The sequence below is a fragment of the Glossina fuscipes genome, unplaced genomic scaffold (genome assembly GCF_014805625.2).
Source record: "Glossina fuscipes isolate IAEA_lab_2018 unplaced genomic scaffold, Yale_Gfus_2 1, whole genome shotgun sequence".
NCBI lineage: Eukaryota > Metazoa > Arthropoda > Insecta > Diptera > Glossinidae > Glossina > Glossina fuscipes.
Genome location: NW_023998415.1, coordinates 30,708,408 through 30,729,732, shown reverse-complemented (window position 1 = coordinate 30,729,732; position 21,325 = coordinate 30,708,408). Strand labels below are relative to the sequence as shown.

Sequence of the window (21,325 nt, the reverse complement as noted above, 5' to 3'; positions counted from 1 at the left end):
TATCATAGTAATGGAAAAGCAAAAGAAAAAAATTTAAGTTGACGTTAAATGAAATAAATGAAGTCCGCATCACGTCTGATTATCATATACATATCAACATGTACATATTAGTAATAGATACTTAACATATCTTCTCTCTGGAATCTCAAATCGATTGAGATGAATAAGAAAAGTTTAATGGTTTATAAGGCAAACAAACATTATATATATTAGTTTGGGGAAAAAGAAATCCATTATTTTTTCGGTAGATGGCTGCACTGATAGATTTCTCGTAAAGTATCGATCAAACAATTTCCGATACTGTACATTTACATACTGTACATTTCGCAGTAAAAAAAATTCTTTTGCTGTTTTTTGTTTGGTGCATTCAGTTGTGAGTTACAGCGTGTTAAAAATGGAAGTGAACAAAGAGAAAATTCGGTACATTTTACAGTTTTTCTTTGACAAAGGCGAAAATGCAAGCCAGGCGGCTAAAATTGTGAATGGTGTTTATGGTTCCGATACTGTAACAGCCAATTATGTACAATTTTGGTTTCGTAGATTCCGGTCAGGAATTTTTGATGTTAAAGATGCACCTCGCATAGGTAGGCCGGTCGTCGAAAATGTCGATAAAATTGGAGAAATGATCGAAGTTGACCGGCATGTTAGCAGTCGTAACATCGCTCAGGAGCTAAAAATCGACCATAAAACAGTTTTAAACCATTTACACAACGCTGGATTCAAAAAGAAGCTCGATGTTTGGGTGCCACACCAATTAACGGAAAAAAATATGATGGATCGAATTTCCATCTGCGAAGCCTTGGCCAAGCGGAATGAGATAGACCCATTTCTTAAATGGATGGTGACTGGAGATGAGAAATGGATCACATACGATAACCCTGTGCGAAAACGATCGTGGTCAAAGAGCGGTGAAGCACCTCAAACGGCCAGGAAGGTTTTGCTATGCATTTGGTGGGACTGGAAGGGGATTATTTATTATGAGTTGCTTCCATATGGCCGAACGCTAAATTCTGATCTCTATTGTCAACAACTGGACCGTTTGAAGATAGCGATTGACCAGAAACGGCCAGAATTGGCCAACAGGAGAGGTGTCGTGTTCCACCAGGACAACGCTAGGCCACACACATCTACAGTGACTCGCTTCGGGAGCTTGGTTGGCAAGTTTTAATGCGTCCGCCATACAGTCCGGACTTGGCACCAAGCGATTATCATCTTTTTCTTGCATTGCAAAATTTCTTTAATGATAAAAAATTGGAATCTAGGGAGGATTGTGAAAATCGACTACTAGAGTTTTTTGCAAATAGAGACCAGGACTTCTATGAGAGAGGCATTTTGAAGTTACCTTTAAAATGGCAACAAATCATACAACAAAACGATGCACATTAGACCCAAATCGGACAATCCGAAGCGTGTTAAATAAAGTCCTGAAATTCATATAAAAACAATGGATTTCTTTTTCCCCAAACTAATATATAAATAAAGTTTGTTAGGCTATTTCAAAGAACCAATAAAAGTGAATAAGTACACAAACGGAGATGATAGTGATAGCATAAATTTAAGGTTCACTGCTTCTGACAATCATCGAATCCGCGCAATTCCAATGGCATATGTATACTGTTGTAAGTCTTTCTTTTTTCTTTTTTTTTTTTTTTTTTAATTGTGTTTTATGAAAGCATGTCTTACATGTCAAACGTGTCTTAAATGTATACAAATGCGTAAGTACTTAGTACATAGTTTTCCAAGATGGTGTTACCTTTCGTTTAAGTTCCTACGCATTATGTTGTTGTTAGACCGTTTCAAACAATACTTTGAAATGAATAGTGAGCTTTATTGTTTCTATTTAAAATTTCACAATAATTTATGATTCATTTAGATAAAAGTTTTCGATATAATTAAAATGATTTGATTGAATGGATTTTTTTTTTTTTTTTTTTTTTGATAGCTTTCTCACATGTATACCTAACGATTACATTTAAGTTTATCGAAACGTCAGCCAAGGGAAGCAACAAAACTTGTGATCTGACTTTTATATGTATGAGTGAACTAATAATATTCATAGGTGGAACGTCCATTCATCAACGCCAGAAGAGAAATGCAGGTTCAGATTTAGATCGCAGAACACTGTACCGACAATTTAATAAAATAAATAAAACTTGCTTCGATGGACATACAATTCTATATATTTATTTAATCATAAATCATTTGTCAATTCAACATACGATATACGATATGTGTATAGTCGCAGTTAAAAGATAAGTTAAGGAGGGAAAAATCTTGATCTGAAACTTCCTGCCAATGACTCGTAAGAATGCATTAGGAATGAGTAGCGCTAGTTCACGTTACAAGACTTATTCGAATAATGAATATTATGGCACTGATATGATTGCAAGTTATTTCAATATTAATTTGAATATTTTCGACTTTGATTTTTTTTTAATGGTAGTAGAGGTCAACATTTGAGCAACGATAAGGGCAATCCTATTGAAAATGATTCAATTCAATCGCCCTGAAAAGGAGAACAAGAAAGAGAAAAAGAACAAGAAAAAAAATAAGATAAGAACGACTTTCCAGAAATATGCGCACTCCTAGGTGATCTATACAATCAAATAAAAATACTGAGTCTTAAGAAAGGAAAAAAAAAAAAAGAATCCTTGCCTTTTTCAAATCAAATATTTGTGACTCTTCTCGAAACTCTTAAGCTGAAAGACTGATTGAAACAAGTCAATAAAAGCAAGTGCTCTAGATCCAAGTCTCTAACTCTAATATCATATATATGGTTTATGTTGTAATGATATAGACGACTTTATTAGTAGATTCTTGTGCTGCCGTCCTGGATTACGTCAGATATTACGATACGGATTGTAGTTTATATCTTACGATAGCTGATTTTAATACTTGCATTTTTGTCTGCAGTGACACAGCCTTTAACAGAACGAAGCTTCTCTATTAGCAGCCTAAGTACTATTCAACTGTTTGCATTTTCAAAAGAAAAGAAAAAATTCTTATCAAAATTGAATGAAAAGCACAAATTTTGTAAAGGATAGAAATATGAAAAATGAGAAATTCATAAGAGAACACATTTCATTTCATTTGAATGTTAATTGAACTAGAATGCGCGAAACCGATCGATTTAAATATTCCGAAATAATTATTATAATAAATAGCCGTTCACTTGAAGCGTAAAGAGTGAAATTGTACTAAAATTAATTTTAGAGACCATTTTTTCTCTTTCTCTTTTCGCTTACGTGATAATGAATAATGATAAATTAAAGTATCGAAATAATCGAAAAGTTAAGACCAAAAATATTTGGCCGACACCATTAGCAAAAAAAAAAAAGAAAAAAGTAGACGATGGCCCGCAAACCTCTACATTCCCGTACAGTTATTCATATAAAGATCTTTTCAACATAAAACGTTATATGAAAAATGCTCGAACAAATGTCCCGATTCCAATCTTTTGCAATAGCATTCGTCTTTGGGTCAAAACACTGTCGGTGTAACAAATTTCATCAAAATATCTCAAAAATTATGGCTTGTAAGTTGAATACAAGAAAAGAAGACGGACAGACATGCTTAAATCAAATCAGAAAGTGATTCCGAAAGGATCGATATAGTAAAAGTTTTGGCTGTTGTATATGGCCGGACAAACTTAATATATCCTTATACCACAAGTAGTGTAGCGTATAAAGAAGCGAAGGTTTTCCAATGCCTTGCGTTAAGCCAATGATTCCTATTTTAGATTACAGTTAACTTATAAAGCTACTCGTTGGTGAGTTCAACTAAGCGCAATAAGAAATTCATAGCGTTTGCACACAACGTGTTTGCTCGTTTCTCGTTTCAACCAATTGTTCATAAGGTTGATTAAAATAGGCCGGCACATGCCATCTTATGATTTTGTTTTTAAACTAAGTGATTAAGCAAAAAAAAAAAAAAAAAAAACAGTTTTCAGCACCACAAGCATTAACTGGGAAAAATGTCATGGAACGTTGACCAAGCTGAGCAAAGCAATGCAAACGGTGGCACCTAAGGCAATGTTATGCATTTGATGGGCGCGCGGAAAGGAACCGTACTATCATTAAAATGTTCAAAATTGATTAATGGCAAAGATATTGCTTTCCATCAATATCATGCCACGCCATAGAAACTTGGCAAAGCTGTGAAGAGTTTCGGGGGTAGAGAGCTTTGATGCATGCGCCATTTATCCTGGCGCTTACTTCCTTCCATCTTTTTCGATTTTGCTTGCTTAGGTTATATTCGCAAGTCGTAAGGCCTGTTCGCTTCTTCCTTTTTAATTGAAAAAAAATGCATTTTTCAACTTTATTGGATCGGCAGTACATCACTCAAGCACTCAAAGCATTTTGTAAATGCATCTCTGGCAGTTTTTTTTTTTTTTTTTTTTTTTTTAGATTGAAATGCTCAAGTATCGATCGATTCATAATATTCTTTAGTGTTGCAAAATTTACATTTTCGTCCTATTTTAAAACAAGTTTCGATTAAAATTTTGTTAAAAAACAAAAAAACAACCAGCAATTATTATATATATGTTGTAAAATTTTCATCATCTATACGAATCGCGAAAGGTAATAACCATAAAATAAAAGCGTTAATTACCAGTTATTGTGAAAACATTATACATTATTCGTTCCTGGAGTTCACGTCAAGACATATGCTTATCAGCCTAAGCATGCTATGCAAGTTTGCAAATAAATCTAAGAATCGATAGATATGCTAGAGCATTATTTATATATAGTAGCGGCGATCATCTCTACTGTTATTAAATGCTTAATTCTTGGCCTAAACCTGAATTCTATGCTCCACATAAAAATATTAAGAACAAGAGAATGCTCGCGATTCAGAGACTGAATGATTTGTTGTTATATCATTAAATGTTTTCTAAATACATGTTTTGGGACACACTCGTTAGCTAAATTCTTGTCAATTTTCTCGTTTTGTTGCAATTGCTGTCTTTCCTTTTATCTTTCTTATTTTTTGCGCGAAATTCTACCGTTATGTGATCGTTAGCTTGAATATTACATGACAGCATTGACATACATAGGAGTGAACCACTTAGAGAATGTGCGTTTTTTTTATTTATTTATTTGTATTTTTTATTTTATTTTTTTTTTTATAAATGTTTACCGTAACAATATGGATTTATTTAATTTCTTTTTATTGATGTTGAACACATCTTTGAAGCTTTTGCTGTTTGTTGTTATTATAAGCGTGTATATATAAATATGGACGTGTGCACAAGAAAGACTTTCACTTGAAATATTTGGTTGAACGGAAGTTGGCATATGACTCTCTGGCTGCTTTTTTAATTTCCCCTCAAGTAATTGTGCACGTAATCTTTTTTTTTTTTTTTGCATAAACAAACACACTGACGGGCACGACGTTGTTTTATTAAATAATATGTCTATCATACATATATAGAAAAATGTTTCGGGTTTTTTTTTTTTTTATTTTTTCATTTACATATGAGGAAAGCATGGACTTTAGATCTACAACCGGAATATAAAAGTTATACGCATTGATTGCAGCATTCGGGATTTGCATCAATTTACTTCTCGATATCATACAGGTCCACATTCAAATTTTTTTATTCATTTCTTTAAACTTGCATTTGGATGGAAAATAAATAATAAATAAATTAAAGTAGTGTTAAGTGCGGTAGTCATGGTGGAATAGAAGCGTATAAGATTCGTTTACCAATTTTGTTTTTTGTTAAAGTATTCAGCATAGTACTACAAAGCCATTTAGGCCAAAATGTAAATATGTATTACATGGTATAATAAGAATCCTGAGTTCCTAAATCTAAGTAGTATATATGTATATATATATATACAAGAACATAATTGGCTGTCCAGCCAAAATATGTCACAAAAGCAATAACATATGCAGTAAAATACAAAAGAAACAGAGTCTCAGCGTAGAGTAGTAGTTCTAACAAACACTTACACTTTATATAAGGCGATCATGTGAAATTAGCAAAATAATTCAGAAGTTTGTAGCGAAATGTGTTCTTAGAGTGGGCACAAGTCCAAAGTTCGTAAAGTAAACAATTTCAGCAACTTGCAGCTCTCATCACAAAAGATCTCTCAAACCTCAATATAAGAATCCTAGAATATTAAACATGAAGATTCCTAGAAGATGGTTGAAAAATAAATCTAGATCAGATAAGGGAGAGGGAAAAGCATGTGTAATTACAGTATGATACAAAACTATGTTACAACGCTTCAGAAAATGACTGAAAATACAATTAAGAATAATGTGAGGAGCAGAAGAAAATGTAGGACTCCTATGCCGAATAGAACATGCAAAAATAACAACCACGTTAATTATACGTCCTAAACTACTTACCGTGACTTTGGACGAGGCAGTCATTAATTTAGCGTAGACAGTGTAAAAACTGCGGCATAAGAAAATCATAGGCCAACTTTCGTCAAGTGCGAAAGGTGCATGCATAATATTCGTAAAATAAATCCACCGTAACGCAACGCAAACTTTCTCAGTTATTAGATCAAGATATTTCCTAAACGAAAAGCATTTTTGCTTATAAACACACTCAACTTAAACCCTTCCAAGATTGAAACTAACATCAGGAGAAAGATTGTCTTAGAGCGAATTATATGTAACGAGTTATCAGAAGTCCCGTGCAAACCACGGTCCAGATAATCGCCCAAGTTTTGTGCAAAAGCCCCGCATCATCACTGAATAATAGAAAAGTGATCATCACCTAGCAAGAATGCTTCTCACGTACACAAATTTGCCTATAAATGTAGATTCATTACCGTATAGCATAAATAAAAGGAGTAAACTTGCCCCAACTGCTTGAAACGCCACAAGTTGTAGTCTTCCATCTTTTAGATAGATTACTAGGAGAGAAAATATGTCTACAGCAGAGTTTTTGAAAAATCAAATTGATCCTTGCCTCACGTGACAAATAGAATTAAAAGCTTTAGATAAATCAAGAGAAATCAAGAGAGCATATAGTTTACCAGTATTAGTATTTTACCTGAGGCTAAGCAACCATGTTGTAGCACAATAACTCCGACGGTAGGCATATATATTCTCCCTTACGGACTGAGATGTTCAACAATCTTTAAGGGAGCCGGAAAAATAGAAATCAGTTTAAAATCGTTAGCACCATTGAATTTGGTATAGGAGTGAAAATGGCCAGTGTTCCAAGAAACTCGTGTACATACACGACGTAAAAACAAAGTTAGATAAATAGGAGAACAAACAAATTAAAAAAAAAAAAGGAGAAAAACAGAAATATGTGAAAATGTGCGGTTAATGAATTTTATACGAATGCCGTTGGTGCCAAGAGATCCGAATTTCATCTTATTCTGCGACTCAATTACTTCAAATTCATCAGCATAACGAAGTAAGAGAGAATCAGTAGAATGCAGAAAGGCTTCAAAATCAATTTCCATCCTACTGTCAGATATATGATCCTCAATAATCATCGCCATTCTACACAGCGTCATTACTTTTCCATGCACATCCCGAATTTCGTAGAACCTTTCATAAGTCAGTCGTATCTAATTGCCCAGCAATTTTTGAAAAATGGCTTTATTTGCAAACAAACAGTAAGCTTTCCAATATTCAGAGTATGCCGTGTCCCTTAAGGATCTCGCAAAAGAGATATACCTCCAATATATGCCATCCATGCAACAACGAGAGCATAAGAAAAGATGTTAGTAAGAAGCGAGGAAAAGGGAAATAAGACTGTTATCGAAATCAGAATGAGACGAAAGTAACCCATTCCAGTCGATATTATCATAACCGCGGTACTCAATAAGTACTCAATAAGTGGGATAGCGTCAAAAATAAAGCGGGAAAATATTAAAGTTTTCTCTGCGCAGTTGGTGAATACAAATTTCTTCAAGTGCGATTAAACTTTCATTAAGCTGTACGTCTTCCCGAAGGAAAAGGGGCTCAAATCGATTAACTCTAGTTAGTCCTTTAAGGTTTTACAATTGAGTGCCTTTGCGGTGTATCCTCTTTGCTTCCAATATTAATTTATGTAAGAATGTTTAGCAATATTCTTTAAAGCATATAAAAATTTGCTGTTCTATCAACTTTCTTATAAGATAATAAAATATTCAGATATCGTTTATAATGAAACGAGATTTAAAAAATGTAGAAGTGAGACTATAACACAAACATAAGTTTCCAAACAATATTTTGTCTGTTATTAGTAGCTTTTTAGCTTTATTCTGCGAGGTTTAATTTCTCTTAACTCATCTAATGGTTTTGCCAGTTGACTCAGCTGACAATGATCATCGTCAGTGATGACATATCATCAGTACAGGATGATATAGGAGCGAGTTTCGGTTCCCACCAACAACAATCAGCAATAATGTCCTGACAAGCTTATCCTCTTTCTTCTTTTTAAAAGTTATAGGCATATATCGTTTTTTCGAAGACCATTCAATGTAGTGCAACAAATTGTCTTTTGTACATAATGGATTAAGTAAAAACCCATTTATTTATAACATATTCCTGATCGTATTTCTATAGGTCGCAATTTTTTTGAATTTTAAAACAAGTAGAAACATTATAGTCGGCCAGAGCTCACCAGCAGCTATCCTAAACCTTTTCGTTTAAAGACTTGTCAAAATAAAGCGTTATATGAGTGGTGGTCGAAAAAGCGATCCGATCCGAATCATTTTCAATTGGCGTTCGTCCTTGGCTCAGTCGATAACGATGTAACAAATTTCACCAAAAAATGTGTCAAAACTTGTGACCTGCGGATAAATGGACACACGGACAGATAGACAGACATGCTTATCAGTTGGTAGAACAAGACATACAAATGCTTCCGGGTGTTGTATACGTCCGCACAAAACTGAATATTATTTATTGTTAAGGGAAGCATCTCGTACTTTCTAAAAATATTGTTTGGATTTTAGATTTTAGGCAAGTGAAAAAAATATTTTTTTTGTTTTGCGTAATGAAATCGACTATAAAAGCGATTGAAATTAAGCATTGAGCAGATTCCTACACGCTTAACTAAACATTATTACCAAGGCATGAGCGATCGATAAGATTTAAGCGCGCGTTCTTTCATAGAAAAGCATTGAAAAACTTGAAATTTGAAATAGTGAGAGTTTTAAAAACTTTTATTTAAATCGAGTTTTTGTCCTACCTTTGTATATCAATTTTGAGCACTTGGCACAAGAATCGATTAGGATGATAGAAGGAAAATATTGTGAAAAAAACAAAAACAATTCGTTTCAGAACGAGAGTTTCAATACGTATTATATTTGATCGCGAGTTAAAGCAAAAATCAGTTCGCTCGGTACATAGTCGCGGTTTTGTACTTTCTAGGTAACTAGAAATTAAGGATAAATAGGGGGACGTTACAAGTCGTAAGGAGGTCTCTTTTCTTTCATTTGATGAATTTTCACAATATAATTGACACTCAGGAGTATGTTATTGTGAAGATTGCTTTGGAATACTCAATTTAATGCAAACAAACTAGAGAGAAGAAAACACGTTGTATTCTCTTTAACATAACTGCAATGTCTGCAGTGCGTACAGTTTGTTTAGGAGACTGGCGAAGAACTTTCAAGATCGTCGCCTTAGTTTCGACGCAGCCCTCTCCGACAACTAGACGAGCAATGATCTTTAAAAAGATATCGTTACTAATAAAGTAATGTTTACACATTACTGAGCTGCCGATAAAATGATTCTGTGCATTGCAAATGTTTAACAAGCCCCCTTAAATGGATATTAAAAAGGATTTCAGAGAATTGGGCAGATATACTTTCTACAAAGTATGCCTTGTTTTATACATAATATGACGAGCCTGAGCTCAGCCTAAGCTCCATTATATTCAATTAATGTAATGATAGAGCAGAGTAAATAGAGTGAAGTAACTTCATAAGCTTTTGCGTTTAGATATGCTTTGTGCAAAGTACTGTCAGGAATAAAAAAGTTGACTCTGATAGTAGCAAAAATATTTATCTTGCAATCGATTATTTATTTATTTACTTATCTTATTTTAGTTCTGTTGGAATTTTTCAATTTTCTGCCAAGTTAGTCATATAATAAGAGAGTTACATGCATATGCAGAAGACTAGTAAATTGCTATCTATATTGAATTATTTTGTTCAAGAGATAAGAGATACGTTATTATAAAAGGGAAACGGAAGAGACTTCAAAGTGGAGGAAAAATTAGAAGTATGTGTGCCTCTCAATCCTTAATAAGGTGCTTAAAGATTAGTAGTGTCGGGATGCAAGTGAACATTAAGAGGACGCAAGCTAGAAAAACTATAATTGATCTAGCGAATCGATGTAGACATTGAAACCGTCTCAACAGGGTAAGCAGAAGAAAATTTAATTATTGAATTAATTATAAGAAATCGGTTAACAACATGCGACAAGCAATTGGAAAGTTGATTAAGCCCAGTTTTCATTTACAAAATGATCGAAATAATTGAACGAGAAAAACGTTTTTAACTGACTAGATGAGAGTCCTGGTTAAATCCATTGAATGCATAAATTATGTGAAATGAACTCTAAGCTAAACGGGTCCTAGCTAAAAGGGAAACATGCGGATCAATTATTCCTTTCTGTTTGCATACTCGCCGGAGTACGAAAAGTAAGAAATATATACGATTGCGCATCGATTACCGTATGATGCAGTTTCTTGAAAATTGCGATCAGAAAATCAAACTTGAAATGCACGCAGAAGATCGCAAAGATTGATGAACAACTTTGAAAAAAAATTTGTTTTGTGAAAATTGTAAAGCAAGACACGAAACGCCGTACTCTTAGGCTATTACATATCACTACTTGATTTTATGAGTAAAGCTGCGTATAGTTGATTCAAAGACAGATATTATAACTGTTTCCGCACAAGCGTATAGTTCTTGCAAGATGAACGCAGGGATTTTTCTATAGACTTGAAAATGTGAAAACTATTTTTACACCGTAAGCGATTTTAGTTGACTACGTTTTCTTTTTGTTACTGTATATGTGCATCGAGTAATTCTTTTCTTTTTTTTTTTTTTTTTTTTTTGCGAATATTTTCACTTAAGACTTTTAATATTTTAATGTAACGTCAACTTAACCAAGTTTTTCATATATACAATACGACATATCATCAGTCGTCATGTTATTTATCGGCTTTGTCAACATTCAGCCTACAAATATGTATTTTTTTTTTTTTGTTTGGAGAGTCTTTTATTTAAAATATTTTTATGTGTTAATTATTATATTCCGGCACTTTTACTTTAACCGCAAGTACTAAAACTTTTAACGCACTTTTTCTTTCGTTATTGTTTTTACATATTTTGAAGATAATTTTTTTTTTTTTTTTTGTTTTGCTCTTAGTTATGTTTTCTAGCGAAAGTTATTAAAGAACGTGTATCAGATAAAGAAAGTAAGCAAATTAAAAAGATGAACAGATTAACATTGCATGTAAGCCTAGCATTATTTATATTATTTGCTACACAAGCTCAAGCGCAAAATGAATCCTTAGCTAGCAGTTTTCTATCGGGTAAGTTGATACTGTCGATATGAATACAAAAATACACTTCTGATTTCTAATGATCGAATATTTGAAAGGTCTTTTGGATACTATAACTAGCACAGCAGACTCTAAAGATTGTCCGGGTATGTGTGTTCATACTTTGGCTACGCTTATATGTTATGAGGTATTAGAAGATGTTCCTTGTCCCTCGGCCAGTATGAAATGTTGTATAGAACATGCGCCAGCTAAAAATATTTCATATACATCGACTACTACAACTACGAGTACTACAACGACGTCTACAACCAGCAAGCGTCCAGCAACTACCACGACTGCTAGACCTAAAATTAGTTCAACTTCTACTCAGAAACCGAAAACAACTCAAAAGAAACCGTCTACTACAATAGCGACTAAGCCTACAACTAGAAAACCTATCGCTTCCAGTACAACAGCCGTAGCCACAAAAAAAGTCGATAAAACGAAAGCAGAAGAAGAAAAAGGCGGTAAGTTTTTCATGAAAAAACACATCGTCAGATTAAGTTAAAAGGCGTATATTTTCAATAGGTTTAAAGAGCTTGAAACTATTCGCTCTTCTTCGTTTTTTCAATAGATACCACCTATCCGAACAATATTGGAGTTTTCCAAAAAACTCTTCACTTTTTTTTTTGCTCATTTATTTGATGGAAATCTTGTCTGATCTCTCTGTTCAAATTCAAGCGGCAAAGCTAAATATGGCAGATATAGTGCAATCAATCAATGCAAGATCTCGTGTTAATATTTTTTATAAAGCTATCTATCATTGCTTACAATACACATTTCTTCAAATAAGATAAAAGAGTTAACAAAATTTTCCACGTGATAGGTGACAAATCAGTGAAGCGTTTTCAATACTTACGAAATTTCTTTTGTTTAATAGAATGTAATGGCGTTTGTGTAGCTGATAGGATAGCTGAGTATTGCGAAGCCTATCTTGTTACTAGCGGTCTTTGCAAAGAAGGCACAAAATGTTGTGTGTCTTTAGATGATTATACGAATGTTAAGCTACCTAAGGATTTATATATACCAGCAAGTAAGTAAAAGATAATTGCTTTTTATTAACCTTATCTTAAAAACTTTCTTTCTTTCCAGAACACATGTCCAATCTGAGTAATCAACAAAACAAAACACGACTTATAACAACTAATAGAGCACCCGTAGCAGGCGGTTCAAAAGTGACGTCTGCTTCAATGCCATCTGCCTCTACTACTGTTATCGCAACCAGTGCTAGTACTACTACAGAGCCGGCACGGACAAAGATCATCAGCAGTAGCTCTAATCAAAATAAACCCAGTAAACATAAGAAAACTCAACCCACTGCTACAACGCCAACAACAACAACAACAACACCAAATCCCCCCGAAGAAGAAGAGGATGACGCTGAGGAGACAGATGATGAAGAAAAAACTGAAAATGGACATGTGTATAAAGAATGCGAAGGAGAGTGCATCAATGGTATTTTGGCCATATTTAGTTGCGACGAGATTGACTCGGACGCCTTCTGTCCAAATCAAGAAGGCTGTTGCATTACCAATTCGCGACCTGAGACTTCAACGTTAGCTACAAAAATAAGTGGATTGAAACCTGCGCACAAAATTGCAGCTAAGCCCTCACCGAAACCTGTTCACAAACCGGTAACACACGCTCCCCCCACAACTGGAGGTAGTGATATTTTCTCTCAAATTTTATCTTTTGCTGAAAGCACATTAAGCGGAGCTACCAATCCACCGTCTCCTCCGCCTACACCGGCCGCGCCCCAAATACCACGGTGCCCTGGATCTTGTTTGCTTAACATTATGGCAGCTTTCTGCAAAAGCCCATCGGTACTGATATCTACGCCGACTACATGTTCGAAAGGGTCCGTATGCTGTGATAATTCCAACAGGCATCCAACAACATCAGTGCCTCCTCCTCCCACTGCTCCTCCATATATAGTTAACACGCCTTTACCCGATCCTAGAGAAGAATGCCCTGGATCATGTATCGTTAGCCTGTTAAGTTTCACTTGTTTTAGTAAGTTTTCAATTTAAATATTAAAGCAATTACAACAAAAAAAAAAAAAAAAACAACACAATTCCAATGCCATATGCATTTTGTAGAAAACGCTGAAATGACCGACCTTTTCAAATGCAAACGTTCCGGACAAACTTGTTGTGCCCCCAAAAGTAAAATCTTGGAGAAACAACAATTCCAAACCCGAAATGATTCTTATATTCATTATCCCTTACCACCACCGCCAGCCCCACCGCTTGGGGTGCAACAGTATCCACCACAATCTGGCTATCCACCGCCACCACCACCTTATATGCCCACACAACCTGCATCAATGCATCACCATTACGCACCACCTCCTCCTATGCCACCTATTCAAATGCCGCAGCAACCAAATTATGAATATTCCTTATACGGGCCGAGTTTGGGTAAGTTAACTAACTCAAGCGTCTGCGTTTCTCAACATATTCTCTTCTTTTTTGTTCTTCAAGTACCCCATAAACCTGGTGGATTGGCGTCACCACCGTTATCCCCACAGCTTATACCCACAACGACGACGACTACGACAACTCCTCCGACAACGACAACCACTACTACGACATCACGTCCACAAGTCTATTCCAAATATATATGCGGCGTTAAGGGAACGTTGCGTAATGGTCGTACATCTCCAGCCTTGTCGCTAATCTCCTATGTACGGGCCAAATACGGCATCCAGAGAGAATCGCGACAGCTAACTGAAAACTTCGGCCGTCCTACTGCCATTCAAAAAACTAGTGAGCGTCTTATACTTGGCTCCGATATTGTCCCCATACAAATACATAATGACAAATTGGGCGACTTAATACAAAACGATGTTATTGCATCTAATCAAGTGAGGTCTTATCGGGAGAGCTATAGTTATCCAGCGACCATAATAGCCCATTCTTATCCAGAAAACTACACCAGAAATAGTAAAAGACGTGCTCGTGTTGTTGGCGGCGAGGATGGCGACAATGGCGAATGGTGTTGGCAAGTTGCTTTAATCAATTCAATGAATCAATATTTATGCGGAGCAGCTTTAATAGGAACACAATGGGTCCTGACCGCTGCTCATTGCGTAACAAAGTGAGTGAAAATATTTTACGGTCATAGACATAGGGTTAAAAAAAATAATGGGTGGGTAGATACAATGAAAGCGGTTTGATTTCTCGATAATAGATAAGCCGTTTATTGTGCGCTATCCGCATATAACTTAGACATCAGAGGTTTATTTAATTTAACGATAAACGCAAAGTTTTGTTGGTTTTTATTCCTTTTCTTTCGCAGCATTGTGCGCTCGGGTGACGCTATTTATGTGAGAGTAGGAGATTATGATTTGACTCGGAAATATGGTAGTCCCGGAGCTCAAACCCTTCGTGTGGCTACCACATATATTCATCATAATCATAATAGCGAGACGCTAGATAATGATATTGCGTTGTTAAAACTTCACGGACAGGCTGAACTTCGAGATGGTGTATGCTTGGTAAGTTTAAATGTTTAATTTATGCTCCCGAACCAATTAACGTATATTAAATATACCTGCATATATCGACACATAGGTATGTCTGCCAGCACGCGGTGTTAGTCATGCCGCTGGCAAACGTTGCACTGTTACAGGTTACGGTTATATGGGAGAAAGTAAGTACACTTTATCTAAATATGTGTGTGTGTGTGTGTGTGCGTGTGTGTGAAAATTAATATATATTTTTAAAATTGACTGACTATTTGCTATTAGCCGGCCCAATACCTCTGCGGATACGTGAAGCCGAAATACCTATTGTCAGCGATACCGAATGCATACGCAAAGTTAATGCCGTAACGGAGAAAATCTTTATATTGCCGGCAAGCAGTTTCTGCGCAGGCGGTGAGGAAGGCAACGATGCCTGTCAGGGCGATGGCGGCGGTCCTCTCGTCTGTGAAGATGATGGTTTCTATGAATTGGCTGGCTTGGTTTCATGGGGATTCGGTTGCGGTCGTGTCGATGTACCAGGTGTTTATGTTAAAGTATCCTCCTTCATCGGCTGGATTAATCAAATAATAAGTGTTAACAATTTATAGTCTAAGTCCGATACTAATTGAATCAATTACGAATTTTTTTCTTACAATAAGAAACGATTCCATAACGTTTATAATGCAATAAATTGAGTGACATAAATCCATATTTAATCGGTGAGCAAAGGGAGAGGAGAATATATCTAATTAAAGGCTTATCTATTCGACTGTTCTTTAACATGTAAATCTAAGAATGCATTCTATATATTTAATATAACTGATGTAATCTACTTTAAATATTTATAAGGTTTGTATGGCAATAACGTTTTCTCATGTACACATGAAAGAATTGAAACACAAAAAATATTACAAAAAACTCTGTACAATGAATACTTTAAGAAAATAGATTAATTTTATAAGCAGAAGAAAGAAATAAAAATTTACAAAAATACGAAATGGCACAGAATGCTTGATGTGATCTTGCAACCACGGCGGATAATGAAATAATCTTTCTTCTCATATTGATAAATAATGTGACTTTTCTTTTTTTATGTAGTAGTACTACTAGTAGTAGTAGTAGTTTGATGAGAAAGAAAAGTCCCGTGTCCCTATCCCTATTAGAGGTTGTTCAGATTGTTATATAGGCATAGGCAAGGTTTCCGCAAGACTCAACTTTATTTAATTTTCTTGTCTACGTATTATAATCGGAAGCACTATCTGAACTGGCGTTGCGTTCTTTTGCGGGCATACGATGGCCTGAACGATCGATATCGTACATTTTAAGTGTGTTCTCCCTCCTGTAAAGACATTGCCAAATTTTACAGCTTCAACGGCAGACGAATATGATCAAATCAGATCAGAGCTTTACAATAATTATGCGATATGAGGTTTCCGAATTTACCGAAAATGTATATAAAAACGATTATAATTCCATTTACCTCAATCTGTTCGTATTTAATTTCCTTTTTAACGCTACCGCTGGCGTTGAAGGCTTTTCATTAGATTTCTCGCATGAGCCTCGGTGACGGAAAAGGAGAAAAATGGGGCGCCATTCAAAAGATGCATGTTTAGTACAGATATCCGATTATTTTTTTTTGCGATTAAAACCATATGCCGGCGAAAAAATAATTATACGGATCGGCAAACCGAGATTGACAAGTTCGACTTTGAAAATCCCACTGATGAAAGACACATAAAAATGAAAAAATTAAAACTGAAATCAGGCAGTCAAGTATCTCATATATATAATATATTTAGAAGTCGAAATTTACCCATATATTAATATACCCTAGCATTTGGAACTACCTAAACCTATTCCAATTATTGGACGAAAAAAGTCAAAAAAAAAATCTATGTATTCTCGCTCACCTTGAATAGCATAATCAATCTAAATATATCGTTCTATCTATTCATCTACTACAAAATCATATCTACGGCTTGTCAAAAATCCAGTGTAGAAGCAAAAATTTTGTCTTCAATGTGTTCTTACTGTTAGTTAAAATACAAGTCGTTACTGGCTTTTCTAAGGGATGGTTTAGGATACTCGTTAAGCTGCGATTTCTCCATGTGAACGCAATATCATTAAACTCTGGTTAGCATTATAAATTATCTCATTATATTACTATACATCACATCACTTTTAGAAAACTTTGAATAGGTTGACTCGCACTGAAAAAACGACAGATGGGGCAAAAATTACGTTTTCGGTGCCAAAAACTGAACCTAATCGATCGAATACAGTATCGTAAATGTAAAGAACAATAACGCGGGTCAGGGTGAACCATTGACACCTGAAACCGAATATTCTTATCAGCCCCTTAGCTGTTCCAACCGAACTACCGTTAAAGAAGGCTATATAGTGGCTTTAGTATGCAAAAACGCTTTATCGGTTGATTTTACTCTATGACAGCGCGTAGTAGCACACCAATAAAAGGTGCTATCCCTTAGTCTTATCGATTATTGCTTGTTTGTTTAAGCAACGTTCGCAATCTTATGATACTTTCGCGAATAGTCGCAAAATAGCAGATATACTGGAAGACAGAAACGTCTACTAAGCATTGATTTTCTTATAAAAAAGAAAAAAAAATTCTCTATATCTAGTATTATTGTCAAGTGGAGTCCGCGCAATTAAAAAATGTATTAATCTTCTTCTCCTTGATAAATTATACTTTAAAAGTTCATTGTAGATTTTGAGTTACAACTGTGAGTTGAACTTACGTTTTCTTAATAAATTCTCTTTGCTGAGTTCAAAAATCAATTCTCAAAGACCAAGGCTAAGTCCGCCAAACCAAACCAAAATAAGTAAGCACACATTGTCTAACACAATTCTTATTTTTATTTTAGAACACAAAAATTATATATTCTTCCTAAAGCTAAAGAGAAAATTGCAGAGGGAAATTTACAATACCATCATCAAGACTACTCTTCCATTAACCCTCAATTAACTCCACCTTTATGTCGAACAAATGTTGAGAAAACCAAGATCCAAACATTTTCGCGAGTTCGCCTTGGTCATACAATTGCAACTCACCAACGGATCTTGAAGAAGCCTCCCTCCCCAATCTGCAGTTGTGGACAAACTCTCACTATAAAGCACATTCTCTGCGACTGTCTTAACTTTTCCTTGGCTAGAAGTATTGCATTTGGAACGATTAACTCTTTGGACATTCTCAAATCAGCTTCAGAACAGAATATCAATTCAATATATCACTTTATTGATACTACTAAGCTCATTATCTAGTGTACATTTATTTAAATTAAAGCCGATAACCTGTGTTGCTAGTGCTCAATGTCTTTTTTTTTTAGTCTAAAAATTTATTTCATTAGTCTAAAATTTTAATAATACTAATAATAATAATAATAATATATCTTCTTCCTATATAAACACACATTTGTCTTCCTATATAAACGCAATCTAATGTAGTACAAGTTTAATCCTTACATAAAGCTGGATCCAAAAATAGACGTAAAAGGTCCAAATTCTGTAGAGTTCATTTTTGTATGAAATTACTATTATGTGTCAATATTCATCAATATATATTAAAATTTAGACTTTTTCTGCTCCAAAAAGAATCCATTTTCGTGAAAATCCTTTTTAGGATAGGATCCAAAAAATAAGCCGTGATGGTCCAAATTTGGTACAGTTAATATCTTATGTTAAATTACTATTATGATAAAATTTTCATCATGAAGCTTTGAAAATTATACCTTTCGTATGAACTGCAGTTTTCATTATATGACAAGGGGTTCAAAAATTGCCCCAACCGATCCAAAGTTTTCATACAAATTTAGAATGTTGAAATACTACTAGTTAGCCACCTTGAAAATTACAATTTTTTCCCTATAATGACTTTTCAGAATAGGGCCTTATGGGGAGCAGTCGGCAAAGTGGACCGAACCCGACCATTTTGAATAGCGTTCGTCCTTGGGCCAAATCACGTCACTGCACCAAATTTTATCAAAATATCTGAAAAATTTGCGACCTGTAGGTTGTGCACAAAAAAATAAGACGGACAGACAGGCTTAGATCAGTTCAAATTATGATTCTGAATCAATCGGTATAGTAAAGGATGGGTTTATAGACGGATATAATAGAGCCAATATAACAATGGTAGGATAGGCACCAAAGAGCATATTAAAGCATATTCTTGGATTGATCTCATAAGACTAGTGAATAGTGTCATGGCTGCGTGCGTAATATTCGCGATCATTATTTGAAAAGCTCAAGAATTATTTCAAGATCTTCGCCTTATTCACTACGCGCACAATGTGTAGATTAACGTACTACCGGCAATCAAAGATGATATCAAGATCAGAAAAAGAGGATACATTGCCCAAGTGGACATGATATAGTATGTGCGTAGGGGTGTACCTCTGCTGAATGTTATTACTTTGCATTTGTTCCGATTAAGTGACACAATGTAAAAGTCACACTAGTCACTATGTACATTTAAAGTATATTTTACGGAGCGGTAATGCTTAGACGTGTTAAACGATATCGTCCGCATACATGAGAACATTTGAATGTGGTATGGTTGATGGTATGCCATTAAGATATAAAGCAAAAAGAAGACGGCCCAGGCAGCTCCATTAAGATATTCCCGACCAGACGATAACATAATAAATACGAAACAATCCAGTGCAGAAAGTAAGGAGAGAGGTCCCTCAAATCAAGTTTCAGAATAAGCAGATCGTGGTTTAGTCAATCGAACGCTCTACTAACATCGCATCGGTTTGAAAATTAGTGATTGGAAAAAGTTTCTCGATCGACAGCATCTGCGTAGCGACGAAATGCGCAGATTAACGAGGAAAGACAGCTCGTTTAACGTAAATAAGTTTAATTTAAAAAATCATCGTGACAGAGGTGAAAATATCAAGTGTTGGGAAAGCAATAACGCTTTCAAATTTTTAAACAAGTTTTAAGTGGGTTTACCTCAATAGAATGCTTTAAGATAAAGGATACCGTTCACCCGTCCATCTTTAATGAAACGAATTCTTTGTAAAAATTACTTTTTATCGTACAAACGCATACACATGCTCTCACATACCTTAGACGTAACATCTGCGTATAATTTGCATTTAGACGAAATTATTAGAAAAACGTTATAATCGTAAGAAATGAAAAAAAAAAAAAAAAAAAAACACGAAATATTTCAAATCATTTATTTTTGTTTTTAAACAAAAGGACATTAGATATGATTGCCGAGAGCAAGGATGGAATCCAGCATACATCCATAAAAAAGGAGAAATTCTTTGGTTTAATGATTTAGAAAAAAAAAGGAATACTTTTAATTTTGTTATATTCTTACACGAGACCTATACAACTGTAATTGATATTCTTATGCAAATTACAATGGACAAGAAAAGCAGAAAACAAGAAATATATACAAAAACAAAAAAGAAATACATTAAAAAGACAAAAGACAAGAAAACGTTACACAAGGATCAGAAAAGAAAAGCAAAAAAAGCTTCATTTTACCCTTAAAGGCGGAGCTGAGAAAATTGTCTACGAGAAAAACGATCATTAAGGGGAAAAAATGACTCAAACCTCGACTACCTACGGATGCTTAGAAACAGCCTCCGCATATAACCCAATTTCCATTTATCTATTTATACATTACGAATTCTAACAAGATTCCGAAGATATCATATACTTAGAAAGCACACATGCATACATTTACAAATGAATTTACAGTAGATACGAGTGTATGTAAATACGTGTATATATATATATATATATAAGATGGTATATAAACGCATAATGTTCACCCTTTCAAGGTACGCTTCCTGCTGTTCTGATTTTTTAACCCTTTTCTTAGCTTAAGTAAGTAAGTAAGTAAGTAAGTATACGCAGTATATATGGGAAGAGAGCTCTTGAATGATACACGGAAAGAGAGTAATATTAAGATTTCACGTTCATGTACGCTTCCCTACAAGAATAAGAAGATCAGAAATTAAATAACGAAAAAAGGAAAACAAAAAAAAAAAAAAAACAAAATCAACAAAAAAAAAAAGAAAAAAAGAAGATCTACCAGATTTGTTGTTTTTGCTGAGTGCGTAAATTTTTTGAAAAGTTTCATAGCGTTATGTGCGCGTTGCGCAAGGGTTACGGTTGTCCAGTCGCAACTACGCTAAACAGAACTTTGTCTGGTCTTGACTAGAGCAGATCGTATTATCAATTACGCTTAGCGTTCGTAGCAAGTCAGCTAGCGAAAGCGCAAGAAAGAAAGTTTGTTTGTTGTTGTTAACAAAAAAAAAAAAAAAAAAAAAAAAAAAACAGAAGTGTTTTCGTTCTAA

General features: G+C 34.7%; 1 protein-coding gene across 1 annotated transcript in view; it reads left to right on the top strand.

Moving 5' to 3' along the window:
* Positions 1–21,325, top strand: part of LOC119632631 (protein masquerade) — a 45,042-nt gene that overhangs the window by 1,454 nt on the left and 22,263 nt on the right. The window contains exons 2-10 of the mRNA XM_038025624.1: positions 11,347–11,512; positions 11,581–11,988; positions 12,402–12,554; positions 12,614–13,534; positions 13,621–13,941; positions 14,005–14,620; positions 14,822–15,020; positions 15,097–15,175; positions 15,273–15,594. Of these exons, the coding sequence (XP_037881552.1) occupies positions 11,347–11,512; positions 11,581–11,988; positions 12,402–12,554; positions 12,614–13,534; positions 13,621–13,941; positions 14,005–14,620; positions 14,822–15,020; positions 15,097–15,175; positions 15,273–15,594 (3,185 nt within the window). The remainder of the gene's footprint in view (positions 1–11,346; positions 11,513–11,580; positions 11,989–12,401; positions 12,555–12,613; positions 13,535–13,620; positions 13,942–14,004; positions 14,621–14,821; positions 15,021–15,096; positions 15,176–15,272; positions 15,595–21,325) is intronic.